The following is a 25,330-nucleotide window of genomic DNA, read 5'->3' on the forward strand; positions in this document are numbered from 1 at the left end:
TGTAGTCTAGTGAGTGCTGTGTGTTCATAGTTACCGAGGAGCGCGTGCACACTGCAGTATTAATAATCCTCAGTAACCTCAGAAGTGTGTTGTAGTATTTGGACGCGTCTGATCATGAAGAATATGACTTTCCGACGTGTTAAGGACAGCGGGACGGGCAGCGGGGATATTTACTTTTCATCCTCCAAATCGGATAGTTGTAGAAGCGTGGATTTACCCTCGGGCTCTTCAGACCTTTACAATTATAAAACCCTGGCGTACTCCGGAGGGACCCTGCCGAGGAACTACAAGAAGGTAACACAGGATCTTTATATAACGCTTTTTTTCTGACTTTTTGGTCAGCTGAGCCCCTTCAGCCTAATTAAACAGAGGAAGATTAAATGAAAAGTTTGTATAAATTGCACAAAAACTTGTTACCTAAAGCATGTTACCTATCAGATTGTGAAATTGCAGTGAAATAATCTTTATGAACTCTTTGCAATGCCACTAGCACGAACCCCTGGATGGGAAACCCCTAATTAAATAATATTTTCTAATTATCTATGACATTAATTAACCTACAAACAGCTATTATTTTATTTAGTTAGTTATTTTGTGTGTGTGTGTGTGTGTGTGTTAAAAGTTTGGTTAGGCTGTTGTAATTTTTACCTGTAAAAAAAAAAAGTTGAGAATGCAAATAATAAGAATTAGAATAAGAAGAATAATGTTTGTTGCACAGCCTCCATCTTAATTAGGGCGCGTGCAAATGTGCTGTTTAATGACATCAGAAACGCCAACGCGCGCGCTCAAATGGATTAGAAGCCTCTAGCAGAGACTAATGGTTAATAATCGCATCAGAATACACTTGTTTTCTTGACTTATTTATTTTCCTCCGTCTGATTTGAAGTTGCATTTAAGACCAGCACTTTTCTTAAACTACTTCTCACCTGCATCCGGGTGCGCGAGGCATTCACACCTGCTTTACTATTTGCATATGTAGGCAGCACATGGCAGCATCTGAGCCACCCTGTCCACCCCCCACAAAGATAACTCAAGCCTACTCAATTCTTAGGTTTGATGCATCATGAAAGCACGAACTGGAAAATCATTTGGAAGATCATTTTTATCATACACACATACTGTATATACATATATTCCTGCAAGAGTTGCAGTCAGCTCTACTGGTGAATCAAGGTGAAGTCTGGTTGCTTGATTTGTTGAGCAGTTTCAAAGCATATGATGTGTGTAGATTTGCATTTGGTTAAACTTTAAACCTGTGATATCACCAGTATCATTGCTAGTTATTACCTTGGCAGCAGTGAAGTATGGAAGTTGAGTAAACTTTATTTAATAGCACATTTAAAGACAAGTGTTGCTCCAGGTGCTGCACCATAAAATGTTGATTCAAACAAAAAAAAAGAGAGAGAGAGAGGCGCTAAGAGAGAGAGAGAGGAGAAAAGATCCAGGGCTGAACAGATACAGGATTGAATTATTTTGTCGTGTTCTGCACTCTCAGGGAAAAAAAAAACATCTTTTGTACCTCAGTATGTTTTTCTCATCTGGAAATGTTGATATGGCATATTTTTAAAACAATTTAAGGTAAATGATTAGTTTTTTAGGCTAACATTAAAGGTAATAATGACTGTTTGCACCTCTCTGGGTTGAAGACGCATAGTAAAAATGCAAAAGGTGTACACCTAAGGGTGCCAACCTGTGACAAGGAAGGTAGTGGGGTGTGTCCTGCTACTGAGGTTATAGACCAGAAAGACACAAATGCCTGGAAAAACCCTTAGCTGAGAGTGTGGCATGATCAAAATCAAGTAATGATCTCAAAGCTCTAAAGGAAGAAGAGGGTGAAGAGAAGGTCAGAGGTGTAAGGAAATTTTAAGGAGCAAGTGACTCATCTACATTGTAAGTAACCCTGAGTGTAAATATGAACTGGTTTAGATTTAAAGCATTTTACTCCTTCAAAGGATATTAGCTTTTAAATCTCCCAAGTTAGCACTATGTCAGAAATTCTCCAAGCTTGACAGGCCTCAAGTTTCACAACGTGACACCATCGAACCTTTTTACTCATGAGAGCTGTTCATCTCTTGAACGAGTCTCTGTTGTATTAAATGAGAGAAGCTGGTGTCATTTCCAAGCCTGAAAAGCTATTTGGTTGCTCATTTGGCCTCCACACACATGGAAGAGTGTTCATGCTCAGCCATGGTGTTAGTGTCCTTACTTCCTCCTGTTTAGACCACACACACACACACACACAAGTCCTGACCAAAGCTTTGACCCCCAAGCTCATTTGACGCACTGTAAGCAGTAAGTAGTTTGTAGTACAATGGACCCCCACTGTGTGGCTGCTCAGGCTTTTTACGAGGCTGTTCAGCGACAGTGGCTTTATTCTGTATTGTTTGAAATTGCGTTTTTACGTCATTCAGTACTGTTTGGTTCGTCATTACAGTGACCACAGGTCAATATGGCTGCCCAAGTGACCAGCTCAGTGACAGGATCCGGATCTTAAGCCTTGAACTCACCAGTGTGTTTCATTATTTGTCAGACAATTGACCATGACTTCCTTAAAGAGATTTAAATCCATCCACCTAATTATGCCCAGTGATCTTGGGCAAGCGTGACCAATGGCGATGCCTGAGACTCCCAGATTACAAAAGAAGGTTTGATGTGAATCAGTGAAGGATTTCTTCTTAAATCAAACTGGAGTTTTATTGTATCCAGTGGTATTTAAGAGTTGAATTGGACTGCGTAAACCAAAAGTTGCTGCGTGTATAGCCATCATCAACACAAATTAAATTTTTACGGTGTTTATAACCAGAAATTATGAATTATACAATGACATTCAGTGGCATGCAGTTTGCTAGGTTCTAACTATGTCATTCTAACCAGCTAGCACTCAGTAAATGTTACAGAAAACCTGTTGTACTGGCCACAAAAGTACACAAAAGCAGCTTAGCTAATAAACTATGTGCTAAGTGGTAGGAATATCATTTCAGTGGCTAACATTGGAAGATACCTGTCATATTCAAGCAACACTACACAAGTTAGCTAGGTTCTAGCTAAGTGATCCTAATCTGCTCTCTCCTAGTAAATATGAAAGATAGAAAGAACCTGTTATACTTTATTAATGTTAGTGCTAGTGCCCTGGAAAAAACAGACCACAAAACAGACACAAAAGCAGCTTATCTGATAACCTAGTTGCAAGGTAATAGCAATATCAGTTAACTAGCTAATGTTAGAACATAACAAGCATTGTATATTCAAGCTACACTACACAAGGTAACTAAATGAGTTGATGCGTGTGGTAAATAAATTCATATCACAAAACTTTTTAACTGCAGGTTTAACTGCAAACTAAGTCACAGATAGTTTTGTTTATATGGTGTATATGTTTTCTCCCTACAGTGCATATGTACAGTTATTTAAGGAGTTTAAAGTGTGTTAACTATTAAAATTACACAACAGTGTCATTTTTAAGACTCAAGAGGGTCTTAGAGGGAGTGTCAAACCCTGATAGTCAATGTATATGTGTGTTATAAGACTCGATGTGAAGGAACAGAGTCACCAGTTGCCAGTTATGAAGAGTCCACTGTAATCCGCCTCCTACACCCAAACCAGCCTCCAGGCCACAACAGCGTATTGTGTGTCCGACAGCTTCGCTCCCCCCTTACAACCACCCCCAAGGGAGCCTTTGGGCCACTTGGAAATAAATGAAGTCATTGAAGTCTATTCTGCAAGTGTATGAAAATAAAGAAAGGCACAGTTTTACTAGACCAGAAGGACTCGGGGTACAAAGTACACTTTCAGTGCAACAGCACTCTAGACCATTGAAGGTGAAACAGGGGTGAATTGACTTCAGTGCAAAGAGGCAGAACACAGGGGTGTACACTACCAGCTCCTTCACACAGCGGAGGCCTGGGTGGGTCTCGTGTGGATTTGGCTCTTACCTCAATGCTGTTATTGTGCTGAGATGCAAGCAGCTCGTTGTGTACACACACACACACACACACACACACACACACGCACGCTATAGTGTATGTCAGAGTGATGGATTGCTACAGTCCAGTAGCTTCAGGAAACACCAACTAGCACTGACCTCTAACTTAACAAAACTAGTATGAAGTTGAGGAAGTTGATGAAACGGCAAGAGCGGGCAGACACGCATTTCAGGTTTTATCTGCTGTACGATCTGAGCATAGTGTACCTACCAAGACACGTGTGCAATGGACTTTCAGGGATTTTCAAATATTTTGTCCTCCTTGTTAGTTACATATTGATCTCGATTTCTAGGGAGGTTTGGTATTTTTGTTTGGGTTTTTTTTTTTCCTTTCAAACTCGTCACCAAAGACAGGCTTTGCATTAGAATTTGGTTTGATTTTCCCACTATAATCCCCCACTATGTTTGTCTTTCTTTCTCAGAATGGAGGATTACAGAAGTGGAAGCCCCTCACGCTACCACCAGAGCCAGAAAGGTACTTCTACATCACCTACTTTTTCTCCTTTCTTGGTTTCACTTTAAGTATTATCATTGTTGGAGTGTCTGGATGTGTAAGTCATTTCACCACAATTATAGTGTCAGACTCACACAATATTTCATCATACAGCCATCATGGGACTCATCTGGCTGTTTCAAACGCACATAGGAATTTCCTACACTCTAAAAAGCGAGGAATAACACGCAATAAGATGTGCTCTTATGGCAGAATATGGAGTTACCGTTGCCATCCCACTTGTTACTAAGTGGATTATTTCCCTATAACAGCATGTCCCGAAGTGTTTTATTTCTCATATACCGTGGTAATTTTCCAACAGTTATAGCTTTTAATTTTTTAGTTAACTACATACTTTTTATAGTTACATTTAATGTTGTGGAACATCCATGAGTCAGTTTAGTTCCTGGTTTTAATTAGGGTAAAATAGCTATAAATAGTCATTCCCTCATCAGCTTTTTTTTTTTTTTCCGTTCTCTCTCTTAAAGTTAATAAGACAAAAAAAAACCCAGCTTGTCATGGCAAAGAAAAAAAACAACAGAAAGCTCAAAGCCCCTGGTGGACAACATACTGGGCTTTACAAAGCGCTAACACTGGAGACTCCTTCCATAAATACTAAATAAATGTTTCTATACAGAAAGCTTCACCACAACAGTGACTAAACATCTTTGGTAAATAACACATCGTGTTTAATCTATTAATTACGTGGAATGTCCACCATAGAAACAGTAACATATTAGAATGAGCGCATTAATATATCCATGTGATTTGAATTGATTAGCACCATCCGAATAATCCGATTGGGGAATTCTGTAGCGCTATGGTATAAAGTAGTATATTCAGATCCTTTGTTATTCATGTATACCATCCAAAGTCGTATCTCCTTTAGAGAAGCATACATCACATATAGGTAATATGATCTTGTCCTGATCTTTAAACTCCAGTCAAACTGAAACATGAATTGGAAATTTGCTTGAATGTTACTCAGTTCCCCATGCTCTGGACACTGACGCCATCTGAAGCTATGAGAAAGAGGAAACGTGGTTTGATGAGGAGAGTTGACCTTTCATAAAGGCACACCCATGATTGTTTAGTCCTAATCAGAACTCTCAGCCCTGTTTGTGCATGTTTCATTGAGCTTTTTTGTTTGTTTGTTTGAAAATGTCTTTCATGCACAAACGCTTTGACGACATTTTTTGCTTAGAGTACTGACGTGATATCTCCGAGAGAGTTCTGTACAAATAAGAACCAATGCTATGCCAATGATTTTTACATTTTGTGAAGCCTGCATCTGTTGTAAAGTCCATTTTGAAACTGTTGTAGAGATTTTTGAAATCTTTATCATCATCATTTGATCTCATGACTTACAGAAATGAGTACGTAGAAGCACATGCATGTAATAGCAAAGGGGGAAAAAATTTACTTTATCTGATCTCATGTTTGATAGCAAAGAGAGGATCGTAATCTAGTTAAGCCTTGCTCTATCAGTTTGATAGTTCAAAACTAATCCAAAACTTGTCTTTACAGGAAAACGGTCCTCCTGGAGAAGAAAGAGGATGAAACGTTTGGCTTTGAGCTTCAGGTAAGACGGTTTTCTTTGGGGAATGTTTAACTGGATTTATTCACACAGTTCTCCAGAAAGGTGTAGTGGCAGCTAGTTTAGTGCAAATTGGATTGAACATTAAAACATAACGGACTATTTGAAACCAGTTTAGACACAGGGTGTAATAGTTAGCCTACTGTTAGCTAGCTTGTTAGCAAAGTTGGATAATGGTTTTATGACACAGGCTGGCTTAATAATATAGTTAACCTAAGCTGGATAGTGGTTAGCTAGCTAGGTGACACAGTTAGCCTTATGTTTACTAGCTTGCTAAAAGACATTGGATTGGCTAATGGTTTTAATAACAATAATTTTAATATGATAGTTGACTTAATGTTAGCTCAATTAACTAGCTCTGTTATCCAAGCTAGTTAATCATCTAAATGAACTAGTGCAATGCTGTGTTTATGTGGCTTAGCTACAGTCATTTCTATTCTATTTTATTAGTTAAATGTCCTGAAGAAAGAACACACAGTCTGAGAAGTGGGCTTTCCTTCTGGAAGATCCTTTATTCAAGGTTTTTAGCCTTGGTTCCCTCATGTCTTCTTGCTGGCACACAGTGTTCACCTCTGGTCCTTGGCAGCATAGCTTCCCTTACTGTCTCCTCCTCTCCCATTACAATACTCCCTCTGTGAGGGCTTGTCCTCTGAGCGTTGATGAAGACCTCCATCTATCGGTCACGGTCATGACACCACTGTCTCGGTGAGTGTATGCCAGATATTTGGTTTATATTTAGTGGTGGATGGCTCGGGCTATTGTAGGACATTGGACCCCTCCTTTCCTGCTTGGCCTGGTTCAGGATGTGACATCGGGACAGTGTGTGATGTCGAGCTTCTGGCTGGTTCTCACAGTTTGTTAGCAAAAAAAACACAGCGGTATTTTCACATCATGTGAAGCATCTGTGGCTCTGAGACCCCTCCACAGTGAAAGAGGAAAGTAGAGACTCAGTTTGGAAAGTTTGGGAATGCTTTAAAATCGGCCTCAAATTTCATGCTGTAATTCATAATGATCTCCACATTTCCGAGCATCTTCAGTCAATATGGTGCAGGCTTTTGGGATCTTGCGTCAACCAACACACTCTTGTTAGTAGGCTAAGAATTTCACTACATCGGGTTTATGACGTTTGTGACGAATTTCCCCTTTCTTGTTTCGGTGACATTTTTTACCTTTTTTCAGAGCAAGTGAAGCGATGAAATAAAGGAGATGTTAGTCAGCCTTACCTCTTTCTATGACTGATTTTACTTTCAAGACACTCTCAGCTGCCACACGTGTTAACCTCAAGTGCATTGCTGGGGTTTATGTGTAGGAAGTGATACATGAGACTTTTATTCACAACTCAGTCAGATAGTAGATGGGTTTTTTCTGACAGAGTTTGTAGGCCATATTTCCTACTTACCTGGGTAAAGTACTGTCTGGGTATTTCTGAAACTTCCCTTGAGAAAATCCTATATGTTACAGTATGTTTTTCTGTGGTAGTTTGGTAACTATGTTGATCAAACTGTAATGCCACTGTGTGGTGCATCATAGAAACTATGTCACATATTTAACTAGGGAGATCACCACAGTTACTATGGTACCTTGTGGTAACTGTTTCCCTTTTTGATCTTTTTGTCTTGTCTGGATCTTGGGCTTGTCTTGGTCTCTGCTGCTGTGGCTCTTGGGCTTGTCTTGGTCTCTGCTGCTGTGGCTCTTGGGCTTGTCTTGGTCTCTGCTGCTGTGGCTCTTGGGCTTGTCTTGGTCTCTGCTGCTGTGGCTCTTGGGCTTGTCTTGGTCTCTGCTGCTGTGGCTCTTGGGCTTGTCTTGGTCTCTGCTGCTGTGGGCCTTGGGCTTGTCTTGGTCTCTGCTGCTGTGGGCCTTGGGCTTGTCTTGGTCTCTGCTGCTGTGGCCCTTGGGCTTGTCTTGGTCTCTGCTGCTGTGGCCCTTGGGCTTGTCTTGGTCTCTGCTGCTGTGGCCCTTGGGCTTGTCTTGGTCTCTGCTGCTGTGGCTCTTGGGCTTGTCTTGGTCTCTGCTGCTGTGGCTCTTGGGCTTGTCTTGGTCTCTGCTGCTGTGGGCCTTGGACCTGGTTGGTCTGGGTTTGGGACATGTTTTGGTCTTGACTAAGATGGTCTTTCAGCACTATTTGTTTTTTGTTTTTATTGGGAAATGAGTAACAAATGTTCACTCTGTCGCATATGCAGCTTTATTATGTAATTTAGCAAAGAAATACTGCATCCGTCATACATCTCATAATAAATAGTAAAGTTTTTCAGAACATTTCTACGACTAATTTCAGTATACTGCATTTCACTTGTGTTTGGAATGCCCTATTGACCATAGTATTGCAATAATGACAGACATAACATAGTAATCATAGGTGCTCAACAAAACAACCAGGTCAAAGGTTAGAATTTCCAAAGCGAATAAGCGTTAAAATATGTGCTGTTCATTTGAATATGCTTTTACTCAAGCAAACTATTGCTGATACCACACAGGACAGTAAGCAAATGAGTCTAACAACTGTCGCGATGATGACAAGACTGCTGTGTCCTCTGAGACATTAATGTCTGCGCCGTCCTACCAGAGCTGTTCATTAGCACTGCAGTAGGAAGCAGCTCCACTGTTTTGCATGTGGAAGCACTACCAGTAATCTTCCTGTAGCGATAGTTTTATCTCCATGTGTCCGGCTGCATCTCACTTCCTCCATGTACAGGACGGCGCAGTGTGAATGAGTTGAATCTAAAACACTTTACAACTCTCTGTAGCTCATGGGGACATGGTGAACTTTCTGGCCTTCCTGAACATTCTGGTCCTTCTTGGTTGGCTTTATTGATCTGAACAGCTCAGCAGGACTTCAGCTCTGACTTCAGCTCTGACCTCAGGAACTGCTGTTTTAACAATATCCTGACAAGTTTCTGTTCCTTACAAAAAGTCACTGCCACCAGTTGAGCAACAAACTTGCAGTCTTTTTGTCAGAGTGTATCAGGTTACTGCAAGCCATGTTCTGTCTCACGCTGCCCTAACCAGAAGAAGAAGAAGAAGAGATGTTACAGAAGGCTGAAGAAGTTTCAGGTTGACTTGTTAAATGAGGATGTTTTCTATGTGACCAAGAGCCAGAGGTTACTTACGACAGATTGGTGAAACCGTCGCTCAACATTTTGACCGGCTAAACCATGGGAAATGTGGCCAAGGGTTCAGTGCAGAGTGCACTTTCAGTCCATGGTGCTGTTTACAGCAAATGTAGTCAATCAGCCAAGATATTTGCTGTTAATCAGCCAAGACAAGTTTGCTCTATTAATTTTAGATGAAGCCAATGTAGTGCCACCAGTTTAGCATTGCGCAGAGTCATGTTCAAATTATTACACACTTGCCTCAATGGACTCGAATAGAAACGCAGAATAAAGTACTATTCGAATAGGATAAGATTTCCAGACACATGTCTGTCTGTCTGTCTGTCCCAGACATGTGTCATCAGTAGGTCACATGACCATAATGTATGCGGCTTTGCCTGTACTAGAAATTTAATGACTTGACTAAAACCCCCAGGAGCATTGCTCCTCTGACAAGTCATCTAATCGTCCTCTCTATTTTATTATTCTGCATTTTAACTCAGCCAGTACTGTTTTGTTTTGAGTGGAAAAGAACACTAACTAAAGTGTCTCCATGCTGAAGAAAATGTGTGAAACCTCTCTTCCCACAGGATATAATGGAATGTTTTTACCAACATATAAATTCAGACAGGATATTTTATATATATATATATATATAATACCTGTAACAAAGTCTGTAAAAAGTGACTGAATCGGACTGGACTAAAATCCTAGAAATACTCGGTTAATAATTTCATTACTGTACCTCACCATGTAAAACTTATACAATCTGAATAAGGCTTAAGCTCTACTGTTAGCCTGCTGTGCAAACTATACTGAGACAGAAAGTAATTTAGTTCTCAAATGGTTGCTATGGCTGATTTTTTATTTTATTTTTTTTTTAATAGCACTGTCAAGTCATAGTGTTAGAAACCACATATGCATATTGAACAACATTCTGCACTTTGAAGTGACAATGTAAATTTGTGCCTATAAGCTTTTTTTTTTTTCTTCTTCTTCTTCTTTTCATAGCTCTAGTGCAAAAGTAAAGAAGCACAATTCGGACCCCAAAACCTGTTTTGGCTGAGAGAAAACACAGAGTAATCAAAAAAATTGTGAAAATGTCATTCAAAAGCAACGGTGCGTCTTGAAATCGGCTCATGCATATCAAAAACAGGGTGTAAGAATGCCTGTAGATATATCTGCACTATCGCAAGTCCGTGTGAGTCATAGTTTTGTTGGTGAAACTACAAAGTGGACAGGCCCTTCATACTTCCCGACCGCTTTCCTCTGTGTTTACATGCCTGATCCCTGTGTACATTTACTCATGTCTGGATAGCAAATGTCCTCTGCACGCCAGGCAGCCTAATTTATTTTCCTATATTTCTCGTTTATTTGTTACAGACATATGGGCTGCACCACCAGGATGAGAACTCTGTGGAGATGTGCACATTTGTCTGCAAAGTCCATGAGGACACTCCGGCTAAGCTCGCTGGCCTTAAAATGGGTAAGTGTGTGTGAAGTACATTAACACGTCGCCCACTGTGTTTGGTTAGGCCGTCTGGTTCTAAACTGGTATTTGGCACCTGGATATAAAATAACAGTAATAAGAAGGAAGGGTCAGGAAAGATAAAAGAATGACGCAAATAACCATTTTCAGGGCTTATGTAGGAGCAGACACTCTTTTATACCGATACTGCCTTGTCACTGTGGGCCACATTTCTATGGCGGAGCACCAGCGCAGAATAGCTAAACACTGTACAGGAACTGAACAAGGTTTGCTTTGTGCTCCACCCCATCTTGTTTTGTTACCCTGAGGCCTCCTCTCACTGTGTCAACACTGGAGCAGATGCGTGTCAGCCTGCTGTTTAGGGAAGGCAAATATCACCGACGTGTGTTACCTGTTTTTCAGTCAACAAGCCCTGCAGCAGTCTGGTAGTAATGCCACATCAAGTTCAGGACTCCTTCTGTCACGCAGTTAAGCCGGATGTCTCTGTCACTCAGGCCAGCTTGCTTTCTCAAGACACATAAACGTCATCTTATTCGCTTAATTAAGATTTGCCCTGAACACTAGTTCCGTGAACAAACCTATTTTGGATGGTGTTTTCACAAAGGTCCTCTTTTTACAGTAACATAAAATGACTTGTTAAAAACAAAGCGAGCATAGAAGTTAGGCTCTCTGACTCGTCTCGCTTATTTTAATCGAGTGAGAGAAAGGTTAGTTGAGTCAGTTGAACACTTAGTATTGTTGCATAATAAGTCCTACACATTGTCCTATATGTAATTGTGATTATATAATTAGATAGTTATGCTATAATTATATTTTCCTAACATGTCATTATTAAAATCTGAGCATGACCGTAGTGTAATTACACACAAACAGCTATTTATCAACACTGAACAGTACATTTCTGTTCACTTTTTAGTCTGTAGAAATGTTCAAAGGGAAAACATGACACAGATTATATAACTATATAAAGCTATTACTATAGCACTCACATAAGCTCAAGCTTTCTTTACAGCAGCAGCTCTTGGGAACAAATAGACAGTATCTAGGTAAAATTATGCACTGAAGCAAGGGAGAGACTTGATCATAAACTGTATTTGGGAAGTGTATATCTTCAGTGTCCATGTTGGACCATCCACATCAGCGGAAAGTGAGTCACAAGTGCAGAAGCTCCAAGCAGAAATACAACATCAGGATGAGTCAGGAAAGTCCTGAGGGCGATCAAAAAAACCAACCTTTACCTTGACCACATATTTATAAGGAAACATACGATTGTGAAATCTAACTATTAATCACTTATCATCTTGTTAATGATGTTACAGGAGCTCGGCTCACTTTTGTTTTCTATAAACATGTTCCAGTCAATGAACCCTCTGAGACAAGAGTTTATCTACTGACGTGGTCTGCTGGTTCTGAGTGCTAGGACATGAAAAGAATCCAATATGCACAGTCTCTGTGCCTTTGTCATAATCATGAAAATTATTAAGCTAAAACAGACTGATCAGAGATCAGCTGAGAAGCAGCTCACTCCACATAGCAGCCAGTTTCATTTCCTACATTCTCTGCGTGCTTTGCTCTATTGTCCTCCTCGGCCTGCCTCTCAGACCTTCATGACCTCATCGTGTTTGGCAGAAAGGCTTCAGGCTTGAAAGGCAATCTGACATTATATCTCAATTGTCGAAACTTTGGTGAAATTAACCGTGTGTGTGTGTGGAACGTCTCTAAAAACAGCACCTTTATAGACATTGGCACAAACTCGTGAGAAGGAAGACCTGTTTCAGGCACACGCAGGTTCATTAAAGAGTCTTAAGGCTCTGAAATGTAGGACAAACCACAAAGTGAGCTGCTTTTGGATATAATCCAATCCGTGAATTATTGCTGTGACTTCTGCAACTTAATCTACCAGCTGAGATTGTTTTCCTCTACAGTAGTTTAGAAGGTGTGTGTTTTTTTTTTTGTTGTTGTTGTTTGTGTCAGACACAAAATATTTAAGGAAATTCTCCTTGTCTGCTCAGAGAAGAAACTCCGGTCTTGCTGGCACCCCAGGCTCTGGTTTTGAAATGGGAGAAAAATAACCAATCAAGATAATAGAGCATCACTTCCTGCTTGTCAGTCATGTTGCCTGTAAATTTAGAAATTCCAACCCTCTTGCGCTAGCTTCCAGGCATACTATTGTCATGTTTTTTTTTTTTTTTTTTTTTTTTTTTTTTTTTTTTTTTAAAAGCTGTGGACAAATATTAAATTCATTAGCTTTCAGAGTTTGACTGTTTGGTTGCCCAGAAACCTAACTGATTGATCTAAAAAGTGGTAGCTATCATACATGTAATATCATATGACAACTACCAACCAGGGAGAGTGTAAGATAATAATATACTTACTTCAAGACATGTGAAGCCAGCCAGCTGCATCATAGGGCAGAAAAACATAAGAGCTATCTGCCCTCTTCCACATACACGATCTCACAAGCTTCCACAGTTTGCTAGTTAGTTTGCTAGCTAGTTAGTTTCCTAGCTCCTGGTTCAGGATTGAAATAGGGCAAACTCTTTACTGTTGCACCTTTTAAAACTGCTCTTCTGACTTACTGTATCACAGGTGACACCATCGTCAGCGTCAACGAAACCTCCGTTGAAGGATTTCGCCACAAGGACATCGTCCAGCTCATCAGATCATCCGGGAACAGCGTTAGGTGAGCACTCATTCAGTTACTTTTTTAAATAAAGCAAGGCACAAATCTGCTTCCTCTGTCATTTCAGTCTAAATTACTCAGCTTACTAAATTACTCAGTGATTGGGTATATTAGGACTTGATTAAAACCACACATGCTGTCTGGCTAATAAAAGATAAAAAGAGCTGTGAAAATAAACGAACCCTCAATTATAAACTGAAAGCAGAGCGGGTGTTTCATAAACCACATGAACGAGAAACTGCGTGGCTTTCCTTTGTGCATGACGGTTAATGCCATTTGCTTTGCTGATTAAGGCACCAAGTGGTGCTGTAAACAAGAAAGTCATCAACGCTGTAAAAAAAAGTCCCCACATCATATCCGTGTCTTGAAATCAGATACATGTGTAGGAGTATATGCTTGTAAATCGCTAAGCTCAGACTCCGAAGCCGGGTGTGTGTGGTGCAGAGTTTCATGTTAAAGCTGAGGTTTAAACACGGCTGTTCGAGTTGTTTTTTTTTTACATATGGATTGAAACACAGGAAGCAATTTGTCACAGTACTGATGTGTAGTTTGTCTGGGTTACGTTTTCCAGGTTGGAGACTGTATACAGTAACACTATAAGGAAAGCAGAACTTGAAGCCCGCCTACAGTATTTAAAGGTAAAAACAAATGCACAAGCTTTCTGGTTAAACCCAAAGTCTTGCACATAATACATGAGGAACATGAAAAAGCCTGCCCTGTGGCTTTCTCTGTGTGTGTGTGTGTGTGTGTGTTGCAATGCACATATAGCACACACATGCACACACTTGCATACACGCCAGCTCCACCCGTCCACCTCGCACTCCACCTGTTGCCATGTGCCTGTGCCCTCCTAATCCCCCCGACATACCAGCACACAGCTGAACGAGCACATTTCGAACAGAAGTGCCGCTCAGACACACATTCCTCTCAGCACAAGCTGCTCTGGCGAAGCAGCTAAAGCAGAAGTTTAACACCATAGCGATAGTGATCTCAGTGTACAAAAAAAAACACATCATAAAAATGCAGCAGCTTTCAATTTAGTTTGTTAAAGTTACTTCTACCACAGCACTGTTGAATTCTCAAATATGACTGGTCAGATTGGTGTTTTATTATCATTAATTTTCTATAACAGCCACTGAGACAGGTTTCTATTAATCCACTGGAAATACGTCGTTGTTTCTATAGTAACAGCTCATTCGCAGGGACTTGTACGCTGGACGCTCAACATAAACTGATTAAAAAATGCATGTTCTGTGAGGAGACGTTTATGTCGCATTTTGGAAGGAGTCTCCAGTGTCAGTGTTATAGTGTAACACTCAGAAGTATAGCTTTTTTTGTGTGTCTTTTGTCTTGTTAACAGAAAAACAGAAGTTTGTGAGACAAGATCTGTTTATAGCTGTTATAATGCAAGTGATAACAGGAAGTAAGTCGTTTTGCAGATGGTCCACAACATTAAATGTAGCTGTAAATGGAAAAAAGTTCGTTTAATTAATAAAAATTGTAATGACATGCGATGTGTTACAAGAGGAATACAACACGTTGGAACGTGTTGTTATAGGAAAATAATCATCTTTGGGATGGGAACAGTAACTCCGCTTCACAACAGGCTGCATTACACTCCCCTGTAGTTCATTATTTTCCTAAACCAGCACTCCGTGGCATGTTTCCTTCCTTAAATACATGGTCTTAAAGTGATGGTTTAGCAAAAAAAAAAGCAAAAAAAACAACCTTGCAATAGAGCTATGTTTAATTTAGCTAGCATTAGCAGAATTTGCTTAAATATCTCAAACCAGATTTGCTGTGATCTATAAAAGCGAATAAAACAGGAAAATGTAATTATAGGTGCGGCCATCTTGGACGACAAGAGCCGCTTTTTGTCTTAGTGCAAGCCACAAAGCCCCGCCCTCCTGTTTGAAGATTTAATCATACAGAATTGTTTGTTTTAAAAATAAGATTAGAAGCAAATTAAGATTTCAAGATTTGGGCATGTATCAGTAGGAAGTGAGTCCGAGTAAATCCGAAGTAAGTGCTGACATTCAAACAGGAACACAAGTCAAGACATAGGAAACATTGCACATTGCATTCAGCTAAAACTCACCACTTCTTTTTTTTTTTTCTTGGGTTTTTTTGTTTTGCATTAGAAAAGCCTCGTGGTTGAAATCATATGTTCTCATTGTCATGCAAAATGCAATTCTGTAGACACTTTGACACTAACTGCTTTGTCATTCTGTCTCCTCAGCAAACCCTGCATGAGAAGTGGGATGAGTACAGATCACTGATGGTGCAGGAGCAGAGACTTGTTCACGGTGAGGCTTCATTAGCACTTCCTTCAGCAAGTACGAGTCATTATGAATCAGCGTCTTGCATTAGCGCCTGGTCTGCACAGAGGCTCATATATATCGCACGGTGGTGTTAGGGCTGGTGAGAAAAGAGTGCTGCAAGTCAGCCACATGCAGCCGTGTGTCTGTGTGTCTGTTAACACCTCTGCATGTATATAGCCATAATGTCTGGCTCACAGTCCATCTGCTTCTGCTAAAATGGTGAAGTTTTAAGAGCAGTCACTCCATTAGTGTGTATGTGTCTACCTGTCTGTCTGTGTGTGTTGCCTTTCTTTCTTGTCCACTTGGTTTTAAATGCAAACCTGGAATTTGGCCATAAGGCAATCTGAATGGAAATGACAGAACTGTGACCTAATAAAAACTCAGGCTTGGCCAAAGTTGGAAAAGTTGACACATTGACATTTATAAGCTTAAGGAGGTGAGATTAAGAGCAATGGAAACAGATTTTTCAAACGATAACATGCTGTTGAGTGCAAAAGTTTGCATACAAACTTAGCACAAAATGCACAACACTAAAAAAAAAAAAAAAAAGCACAAGAGTTATTTACAAGGACAAGGTGTTTAATGTGTTAGGGTGATCCTTCACTATCACAAGTAAGAAAAATATGTGGCGGCCTAGGAAAACCCATCGTTCTCAATACCGCAGGCTTTGAGTCTGAACTGAAATATTTCTTTTGCATGTATCTAAACCACAAGTGAAGTTCTATCATTTTAAACTAGGATTACCCCCAAAAATCCGTCTCAAATCTAGATTTCATTCTGACTGTGGCGAAGGAGCATCATAGGCATTCTGACAGCCGATATCTGATTACAAAATTAATAGATCAGGCTCATGTCAGTTTTGCAACAGCACATATCAAAGCATGATGTTGACTGTGTGAAGAAATCCCACATGGCTCGTGAGGTTTTGGACACATTTACGCAGAATGACTGTTTTTACCACAGTGTTTCTTAAGCTGCCTCCTTACACATGATCTTTGCACAAAGTCATACTGGTGAAAATATATTTATGGTTTCTTAAAGTGGATGCATGTTATTCAAAGTATGTTATGTTACGTAACTCAAGTTTGGCTCAAACTCAATACAATAATATGCATTTAATATCATTTAAATTTTCTTTAGCCTGTTTAAACCAGTTTAATAGTAAGTTTTAATAGTAATGTCTAAGAGTTAGTTTGGTAAGACCTGACCTTGAGGTTTTTTTTTTTTCTTTTTTTCTCGCCCTAACATATTTTCTCTCTCCTCACAGGTATCGTGATGAGTGACGTGGCTGTGTATGAGTCTCTGGAGTCGGCCGGTGTGTACGGTAGTCTGGGTGCTCCGAGCCCCCTGACCTCCCGCTCCCTCCGCTGCACAGGCAGCACCAACAGCAGCGCCAGCCACCTGAGCGAGGACGACCCGCTCTACCAGACCTGCTTCTACCAGCCCAACAACAGCAAAGGAGACGGCGATGACGCCAGTGACGGCTCCGTTACCCTCGAGGACAGGCCACAGCGGACACGTAACCGTCTGCTCCGGCCCACCAGTGAGTTCTTTGCCTCGGCCAAGACGTCGCTGAGCCGCAGCGCCAGCACACGCAGCTACCTGAGGGGCTCTTCCTCATCGGCATCATCATCGTCCTCGGCGCCCGCTGGAGAAAAGCAGCAGTGTGGCGCGTTCAGCTCGCTGCAGAGGAAACCCAAACGCACAAGCATCAGACGCAGGCTGCTCAAATACATCCCAGGTCTGAACCGAGCTCTAGAGGAGGAGGAGAGCAAACTGTGATAAAACTCAGGGCAAAAAAAAAAAAGACTCTTACACAGCCAGAGACTGCAGTCTAAACACCAGGAACATGCCTTCGAATCATAAAACCCGACACTTGTAAGAGACGAACCACCAAAAATGAGTACACATAAAAACAACTGAATGGGATATGCCATTTCTATTGGAAACATTGTCCATCGTCGGGTATTAGAAAATGCTTAAAATGTTGGGAGTGCTTACAGTATAACTACTTGATGAATAGCTATACCTTTACCCAAACCTGAGACTTTTCACTGTAAATAGTAGTTAGTTCCACTTTGTTGAATGTGAAATGTTGAAAAACTGTGTTACAGAACTAAACTGAAGTTGCCTTTTGCTCACTTGGCCAAATCCTGATGGTATTTATACTGTCGTAAACTCGACATTTTGAATGTCCTATTTTCGAACATAAATCATGAAGAACCAGGGGCATATCCTTTAGTCATCTAGACACACAAACATTTAAAGACCAAAACTAAATAACTAAAAAATGAAGTAATCGGGACCAAAACTCCCAGCGTGCAAAACCAAAGCAACCACAAGGTGTTAAGTGTCTGCTTATTTTCAGCACTCCGTTAATCTGTGCTGGTAAAAACCTGGCAATCGTGTTTAGTCAGTGATCACTCGTCTTGTACATATTTTTTAAAAATAATTTATTTATTTATTTTCATTTGTTTTTGTTCGTTTTTTTTTTTTTTTTTTTTTTTAAATATATACAAAATGAAGGGTTTTTTGTATTTTTTTTTTTTTTTATTCTGTGATCAAGGCCATTTTTAAGTGTCTTTTTTTGGCATATACTGTATTCATCCATGTCTTTTTCTACTCTTGAAAAAAAGCTCAGAATAAATGTGTGATATCAGTTCTGTCTTGCGTGTTATCACTTTACACCTCCTACAAGAGTCGTTTGTTTTTATTCCGTTTGCGTTGGTGCTGTTATCTGTTTTCCTGAAATAACTTGTTCACTTTAGTTGCTACGTCATTATGTTTACTGCATAAATAAAGATTTCGGAGGGAGTATTTCTAGGAAAAGGAATCACCCAAAACAACACTTTTTTTTTTTTTTTTTTTTTAACAACCGTCACTTGTGTGTGTTTTAGCTCTTTATGAAGACTATAATAAGAGTAGTACTAGAGAATTTGGAGATTATTAGGACACTTGCCTGGTCCTCAGAAAACAAGCTGTTTTGTAAACACACAGCTTTTAATTGAAAAATGTAGAGTCAGTATATTTACTTTTAAGTACTAGGTTTAGGGTTAGGTGTAGTAAATGTTACGAAATGTCACCAATAATTGTCTACTTTCACAAGAAAAGTTTGGGTGACACTGCAACCAACCAACCATATTGTCATTACATTAAAAAAAAAAAAAATACAATTCTAATTGCTTTTAAAAGAAGTGATGTGAATATTTTTCAACTTCTACAACAGTGGTGGAAAACGGTGTATGGAAGTATGAATATAACCAATCATTTTGAACTTTCTTGATCCTGAAGCTTGTGGACAGAAAAGTGTTCAAAAGATATCAGACTCTGAGGTGTGGGCAAAGTGTCTCAGGGCTAAGACTACTTAACAAACGGCTTGGATTATTTTGATAATTTTTGGTGAAGAAAAAATAAATCGTGTAAAGAAGCGAGGCTGGGGCTGATTTCTTTCTAGCCCAGACTGTATCCTAGTGACAGTCGTATCAGATGATTACACAGAGTGAAATGCCTCCTAGATTTGGTGTCTACTTTATTTCAGCCTTCTTCACTGACACACCCACAACACGTCATCGTTGATAGGTTGAGAGGTCACAATACTGAGTGTAATAAATATGAACAAGGTGGATTACTTTCAAAATGCCTTTAGAGGAGAAACTAAAAGAAAACAGACTTAACACCCAATGTCCAATGTTGTTCTTCTTTCGGCTGCTCCCGCCACAGTGGCTCGTTGGTCTGCATATTTGATTTGGCACAGTTTTTACACCGGATGCCCTTCCTGACGCAACCCTCTGCAATTTAATCCGGGCTTGGGACTGGCTGGGGCTGGTTTTCTGGCCGGGAATCGAACCCGAGCTGTGGCAGTGAGAGCACTATGGCCTAACCACTATTCCTTCAAGGACCCTACCATCCATTGTCCAATCAAAGCAGAAATTATACAATGGGACACATGAGAGAGCAGGCTAATGGCAATGCAGCTTTTTCTTTTACAATGCTTGTCATTCGGAAGAGACACGACATGATTAAGGAATTTAAAAAAATATTAGGACACACTCATTCTATGAGAGTTAATGAGTGTGTATATAATAGTTTCATGCCTATGACAAGACTCCATGCTATACAGTTATAATATTAACAACGAGTTTCTGATACATAGTAGTTTGATTTCCCCCTGCTCGTTCAATATCACGACCAGCCGTCACAGAGATGTAGCATTATTGAGCTACAGGACTTGACATAGTTAGCAAATTCAATGTGTGTGATGAGGAGAAAAGGTTGATTGCATTCTTCTGGTTCAGGGCTCAAAACTAACCTTATAGCGTCCTTGATTGAGAGCCTCAGGCTGTTTATAGCTACTGTTCTTTGAATCTCTGAGGATAAAACGTGTTGGAATGTGTGAAAAAAAAAAATGACCCCAAAATTCCTGCTCTATTCTCTGTCTCTAGGCCACAGTTGAACCTTGGCCTCTGTGAACTCACAAAATAACACATTGCCATGGAGCTTTGGGAGTATTCAAGGGTTTTTGGTAGAAAGGCTTTCACCTCAGTGTCTGGTCTGACCTGGGAGGTCATGTAATCCCCCTCCCACTCCACTCTTTTCACTCTTTCTCTAGCCTAGGCTTTGTGTCCTCCCACAGCCGGTGCCAATTGGATCATGACGTTGTTTGGATGGCCGACAGTTGTCATGTAGGACAGCCGGGGCTTGGGTTTGTTGCACTATTGTTTACAGCTAGTGACAGATAAAGGAGGTAAATTAGTAGTTGACGTCAGCGATTACGATTATGGGCTTTTAAGAGCGTTCGGAGTGATTAGGGTTCTTAAATGACCTGAATACGTAATGAGTGAATGTGAAAGGCACGGATGAATGATGGGCAGAGAGTCGATGCAGAATAATTAGCACTGCTAGTAGCAAGGAAAAGGGTGGTGTTATTAGGAATGTGGTGTAGGTGTGGCTGCTTATAATATTTATTTATAGTAACAGGTATGTTAACAGGTATGTGTGTGTGTTTTCTGTCTGTGTAGTTCACCAGGAAAACACCAGCAAAACAAGTCATCAACATGTGAATGATAAAGTGCTATAAACCAGAGACGTAGCTAAAAAGGAGATTTCAGGTTGGAAATATTTTAGGACCATTCCAAATGTTCACAGAAACTGAGCTATTATGATGCTCACAAGAAGGCAACAGAGCCATCATTACGATTCCTCTGTATTAAACCACCATAAACGTCAAACCAATGCATCCCTTAGTTTGGTTAATAATTTTAATAATTTTATTGCCTACAGGATTAACCGATCAGAATCGTGCATTTTCTTTCCATTTCTGTTGGAATGCTTCTTGCCAGTTACATCTGGATGACAGCTGAAAGATATGGAGGCTTACTGCAGGAGGAAGACATGAATTTCCTCATGTTCAGTGGAACTGTCATAAAGCTGTTTTATTTCCTGTGCATTTTAAAAATGTGTTTTTAATTCTGAACACCATCACTGCTTCTACTGATTTTCGGCATCCACCAAAAAATGCACAATTATGACACACTTATCAATTAAATTTTTGTGGCATATTTCCAAATGAATTTCTGGTTAAACACATATTTTAGGAAAGTAATAAGAGGAAACCGCCCCTATGATGCAACAAAAAAGCGCTACCTTATTCTGTTCATTTGACACAAAGACTTTTGTCCTTGGATCACAATCACTGGCAGGCGAATCTAAGGAGGAAATCCAGCAACTCCCTGGAGTTGGTAAAAAAGCCTGGTTGATCCCTGAGCCTCCTCCCACTTGTGCACAAACACACTCTGTGTGAGAGTGTGTTCCTAATTACGCACTTGTGTGTGTACCGCAATGAGCACAAGTTTCCAACATAAGGCCTCTATTGTAGTGGACTTCCTAACGTTGTGTTCGTGTTTTTTACCTGTGTTTTCTGGCAACAGCTGAAAAAGAGAGGTTTACGTAAGGAAGGTCGATTCAACTGGAAATCCACAAGAGAACCCTGCCAGGACAATAGCAAAGAATAAATAATAATATACTGTAAAATCACTCGACAACATGTAGGAAATTCATGGTGTATTTGTCACACAGGATGTATAACTGGTTGGCACAGAATGATCCAAATCTGATTGTAATGATTACTATCCGGTGACACTCAGAAGAGGATGGGCTGGCTTTGGAGTCTGCTTCCTCTCATGATTTCTTCCTTATGTCTTCTTAAGGAATTTTTCTTGCCACTGTTGCCTCTGGTTCGCTAATTAGGAATCTAGGGCTGGATTTCTAGAAAGCTGCATTGTGACAATGTCTATTTTTTAACAGTGATATAACAGGCCTTCCCAAACTTTTGGGCATTACAAATGTTCTACAGTCCCAAGCCTTAACCATGCTAAATGTTTTTCCCAGATTTATAATTTAGACTTGTAAATCCCTATTGAATAAATATTTCTGCATATTTTTGTGTTTGTTTTCTTTGAATTCTGTTGATCCCTTCATTATTGTTAAGGAATTACGGATGTAGATGAATGGAGAAACACTCCTGTGCTAGAGTAGCATGTCAGGATAGCAAAAACGACTCAAATAGCATGTACACACTTCATATAAACGGCTTGATTGAATGTGGCTCCTTCAAAAAAATGTCTTCATAATAAGAGCGATATCCCAAACCTGACCCCTAGTTGGGAACCTGGGAACCCCTGCACTATACAAATAAAATAGAATCGAATTTGACTAAACTGAATTAAGAAGTTTGGCAAAGCTCTGGAAGCAGATAGCTGCAGATTGTGTTGTTTCACTTCTACTATTTATGGCTGTAGAAGCCCAACATCATACATGCTCTCATTATGTTTTCAGCGAGCTTCCTCAAAATGTTAGCTAGCAACTATCTCTTAGTTACATGGGTTGTTTTGTAAAGCCTATGATTTATGGTATGATTAGTAAAAGATTTTATGTCTCCTGAAATTGTAAAAAAATTTCTGAATTAATATTGATATGAAATACAATGACACACACACACACAGTGTGTCTAGGGACAGAAAGAGAGGAAACAGAGAGAGAGAGAAAGAGAGATGTGCAATTTGTAGATATACAATTACTAACTCTGTGGGACAGAAACCACAACAGGACCCCACCACTGTCCAAATATTATGTAGATACTCAGGGGTGGACGAAGACCAGGGTATCCCAATTCCCCAGGGCAGGAATATTATGTGCCCAGGATACAAGTTTTTTTATTCATAGATTCCCACAAGATAAGTACACTCAGTAGTCTAAAGGTGGCCAGTGTTTTTTTTCTTCTCTCATTCAACAATTAGAGAAAGAAAAGCTTTCTTACTATTCTCAAAACAGAAGTTTTTATTTTTTATGTACTGTGTATACCGTATGCGTCATAGTGATCTGACACACTGCAATGCTGTAGCTACCTGCTGCACTACACACATCGGGTTTTACCAGGTTGATTAATTAGTGACCATATTTTCAGAATCAGGAACATTCACAAGAATGTGTGAAACATTCAGACAATTGAGCAAAATAAAGTGCAAAATAGAACACACTCCTGCTTACTGAACGCCTTCATTGCGTTAAAACAAAGCCAAAGCTAAAGATGCTCAAATAATATCATTTACGTGCAACGTGAAGAGAAAAACAACATCTCATAGCCAAAATGTTGGCCAATGACTTGCTGACTTTTTGCTGAGGATGTAAATACAGTATACAAACAGTAAATCTCAGACACTGTCTTAGAACAGGATAATAACTATGGCTATAGTCATCTACTATGTGGGAATTTCTATACATTACTTTAGATAGCATTTTTTAGCCTAATCAATTACATTTCCACAACCAAAACATGGAGCTTCCGCTTGCCAATTGGGCTAGCTAATGAATTTATGAGTTGTCCACCCCGTTAGTGGATCATTCTTAGCACAACATTGCTGGGAATTTAATGACTAGCTTGTTACTTCACCTTGTAGGTGTTTGGTTAGAGACTAAAGCTCATCTTTTTCCATGTTAATCATGATTTACTCTTCTACCTGAAATTCTATGCAAATGTAGCTAATAAAGTTGGCACAGAGTTTGCTTCTATCAGCAAACATGCCATATACTACTATTGACTACTATTCTGAGTTTTAACTCAGTTATAAAGGTAGAGTCTCATTTATTCAATTTGTGATTATCAATGGTTATATGTTTGTGCAAGTACATGAAAGGTCAAAGATTTATGTGGTTCCAATGCCTTGGCACTGTTGTTGCGTTGTGTTGGAAACGCCATTCTCGCTTCCCCAAACAGAAGGGTGTTTGAATTGAAGACCACTCACTTGTTCATTGCGGTGTTATACCAACTTCATGATGTCACCGTAAGACTCTTTATAAGGCTTATAGTGCTGGAGGGGGCACAAACATATGAAAAAAAACCTCACCAGACTCCTGATTTCTTAATATCTTCAAATCAATACATCTTACATTTCCTTTTCCTGAGGAAAATGTCTGTGCCCTTCAGTTACCAACCCACAGACGACCACATGAGGCAATCTGTTCCACCTCTTTCAATTAAAAAAAGAGAGTAAAATAGGAGTCGGAAATGTTCTGTTCACCACAGATGAACCACAAAGCTATACCTACTGAACACACGATGTATATTGCACCATAGGACCAACTATTGCAACACGCCTCCACCACATGCCTACACACACTCTTCCTCTTTCATCTGAGCTCATGGGGTACAAACAGACCTTTTACACTGATTCAGGATCAGCATTATGCTTTCTTTTCTGATCAACACCAAGGCTCACTGTAGAGAAAAGCGCTTTGAGATCAGCACAAGTGGCATATGACTCTCACAGGAAGCACGAGTGATTTTACTTCCTTTACTCTGATACTTGTTATGGGTCTTTTCATCTTTCTTTTTCTTTCTTTTTTTAGTTTTTACTGTAAAATGAATTTGTAGTATTTATAAATTAAAAATAATACATTGACTTCAAACCACTAGTTGCTAAACTGGATGGAAGGTAGAAAGGGGATTTTATAGCAAATTGGACTTAGTGATCTGTTTCCTTAGAAGCTGTGTGGCATCTTGGTGTGACGTCAGACAGACAGAAAGACAGAGAAAGAAAGAGAGAGAGAGAAAGAGAGAGGGAGAAAGCAAGTGAGTGAGTGAGGCAAATAGAAAGTGAGTGAGAAACAAAGAATGAGAGGTAGATATGCAGCGAGTGAGAGACAGAGAGAGAGAGAGAGAGAGAGAGAGGCAGATAGATGGAGCATGCAGGAGGCAGATATGTGGGCTGTGCGTGCAGACAGGATGTGGTGAAGGGACAGGAAATGCATCACATTGTCAATTTTCACAAGTTTAAAAAAAGACAAGAGGTGCCAACTGTTCTTTCCAGACCCAGACACGCTTGGTTATAATGATGATGATGACAATATTAACGAGAAAGTGAATTAAAGAACAGTAACAACAACATAACTGACTGAAAGTCAGACACAGTGACAGCAATCGAGCACAGAAATAACAACATGAACAACCACAGTAAACAATAATTACCACAAAACCAACAACAGTAAGAGGAGAGACAGTAAGAGAGTGTGTATGTGAGGAAGAAATTAGAAATGTACTGTACAAAGACACCTCGGAATTATAAGGTTCCATCTGACAAATCTGATTTTAAAATATTGAGCCATATTGGGCCAATTTTCA

The 25,330-nt window shown here is 39.9% G+C and overlaps 1 protein-coding gene and 1 long non-coding RNA gene across 2 annotated transcripts; one reads left to right on the plus strand and one right to left on the minus strand.

Annotated features, from left to right (window-relative positions):
- The first annotated feature begins 4 nt into the window (after positions 1-4).
- Positions 5-17,482, plus strand: tamalin (trafficking regulator and scaffold protein tamalin). Its single transcript, XM_026945076.3, has 8 exons — positions 5-294; positions 4,405-4,457; positions 6,003-6,057; positions 10,545-10,647; positions 13,240-13,333; positions 13,905-13,971; positions 15,573-15,639; positions 16,922-17,482. Exons 1-8 carry the CDS (start codon positions 115-117, stop codon positions 17,434-17,436), a joined length of 1,134 nt encoding a protein of 377 aa, XP_026800877.1. The 5' UTR covers positions 5-114; the 3' UTR covers positions 17,437-17,482.
- LOC128320643 (uncharacterized) lies at positions 17,256-24,663 on the minus strand. The gene is made up of 2 exons (XR_008304210.1): positions 21,563-24,663; positions 17,256-17,409 (listed from the first exon to the last, which is right to left on the minus strand). It is a non-coding gene; the product is annotated as an uncharacterized LOC128320643 (long non-coding RNA).
- Between the last annotated feature and the right edge of the window lie 667 nt (positions 24,664-25,330).

This window comes from Pangasianodon hypophthalmus, chromosome 16 (assembly GCF_027358585.1).
Source record: "Pangasianodon hypophthalmus isolate fPanHyp1 chromosome 16, fPanHyp1.pri, whole genome shotgun sequence".
In the NCBI taxonomy this organism is placed as follows: domain Eukaryota; kingdom Metazoa; phylum Chordata; class Actinopteri; order Siluriformes; family Pangasiidae; genus Pangasianodon; species Pangasianodon hypophthalmus.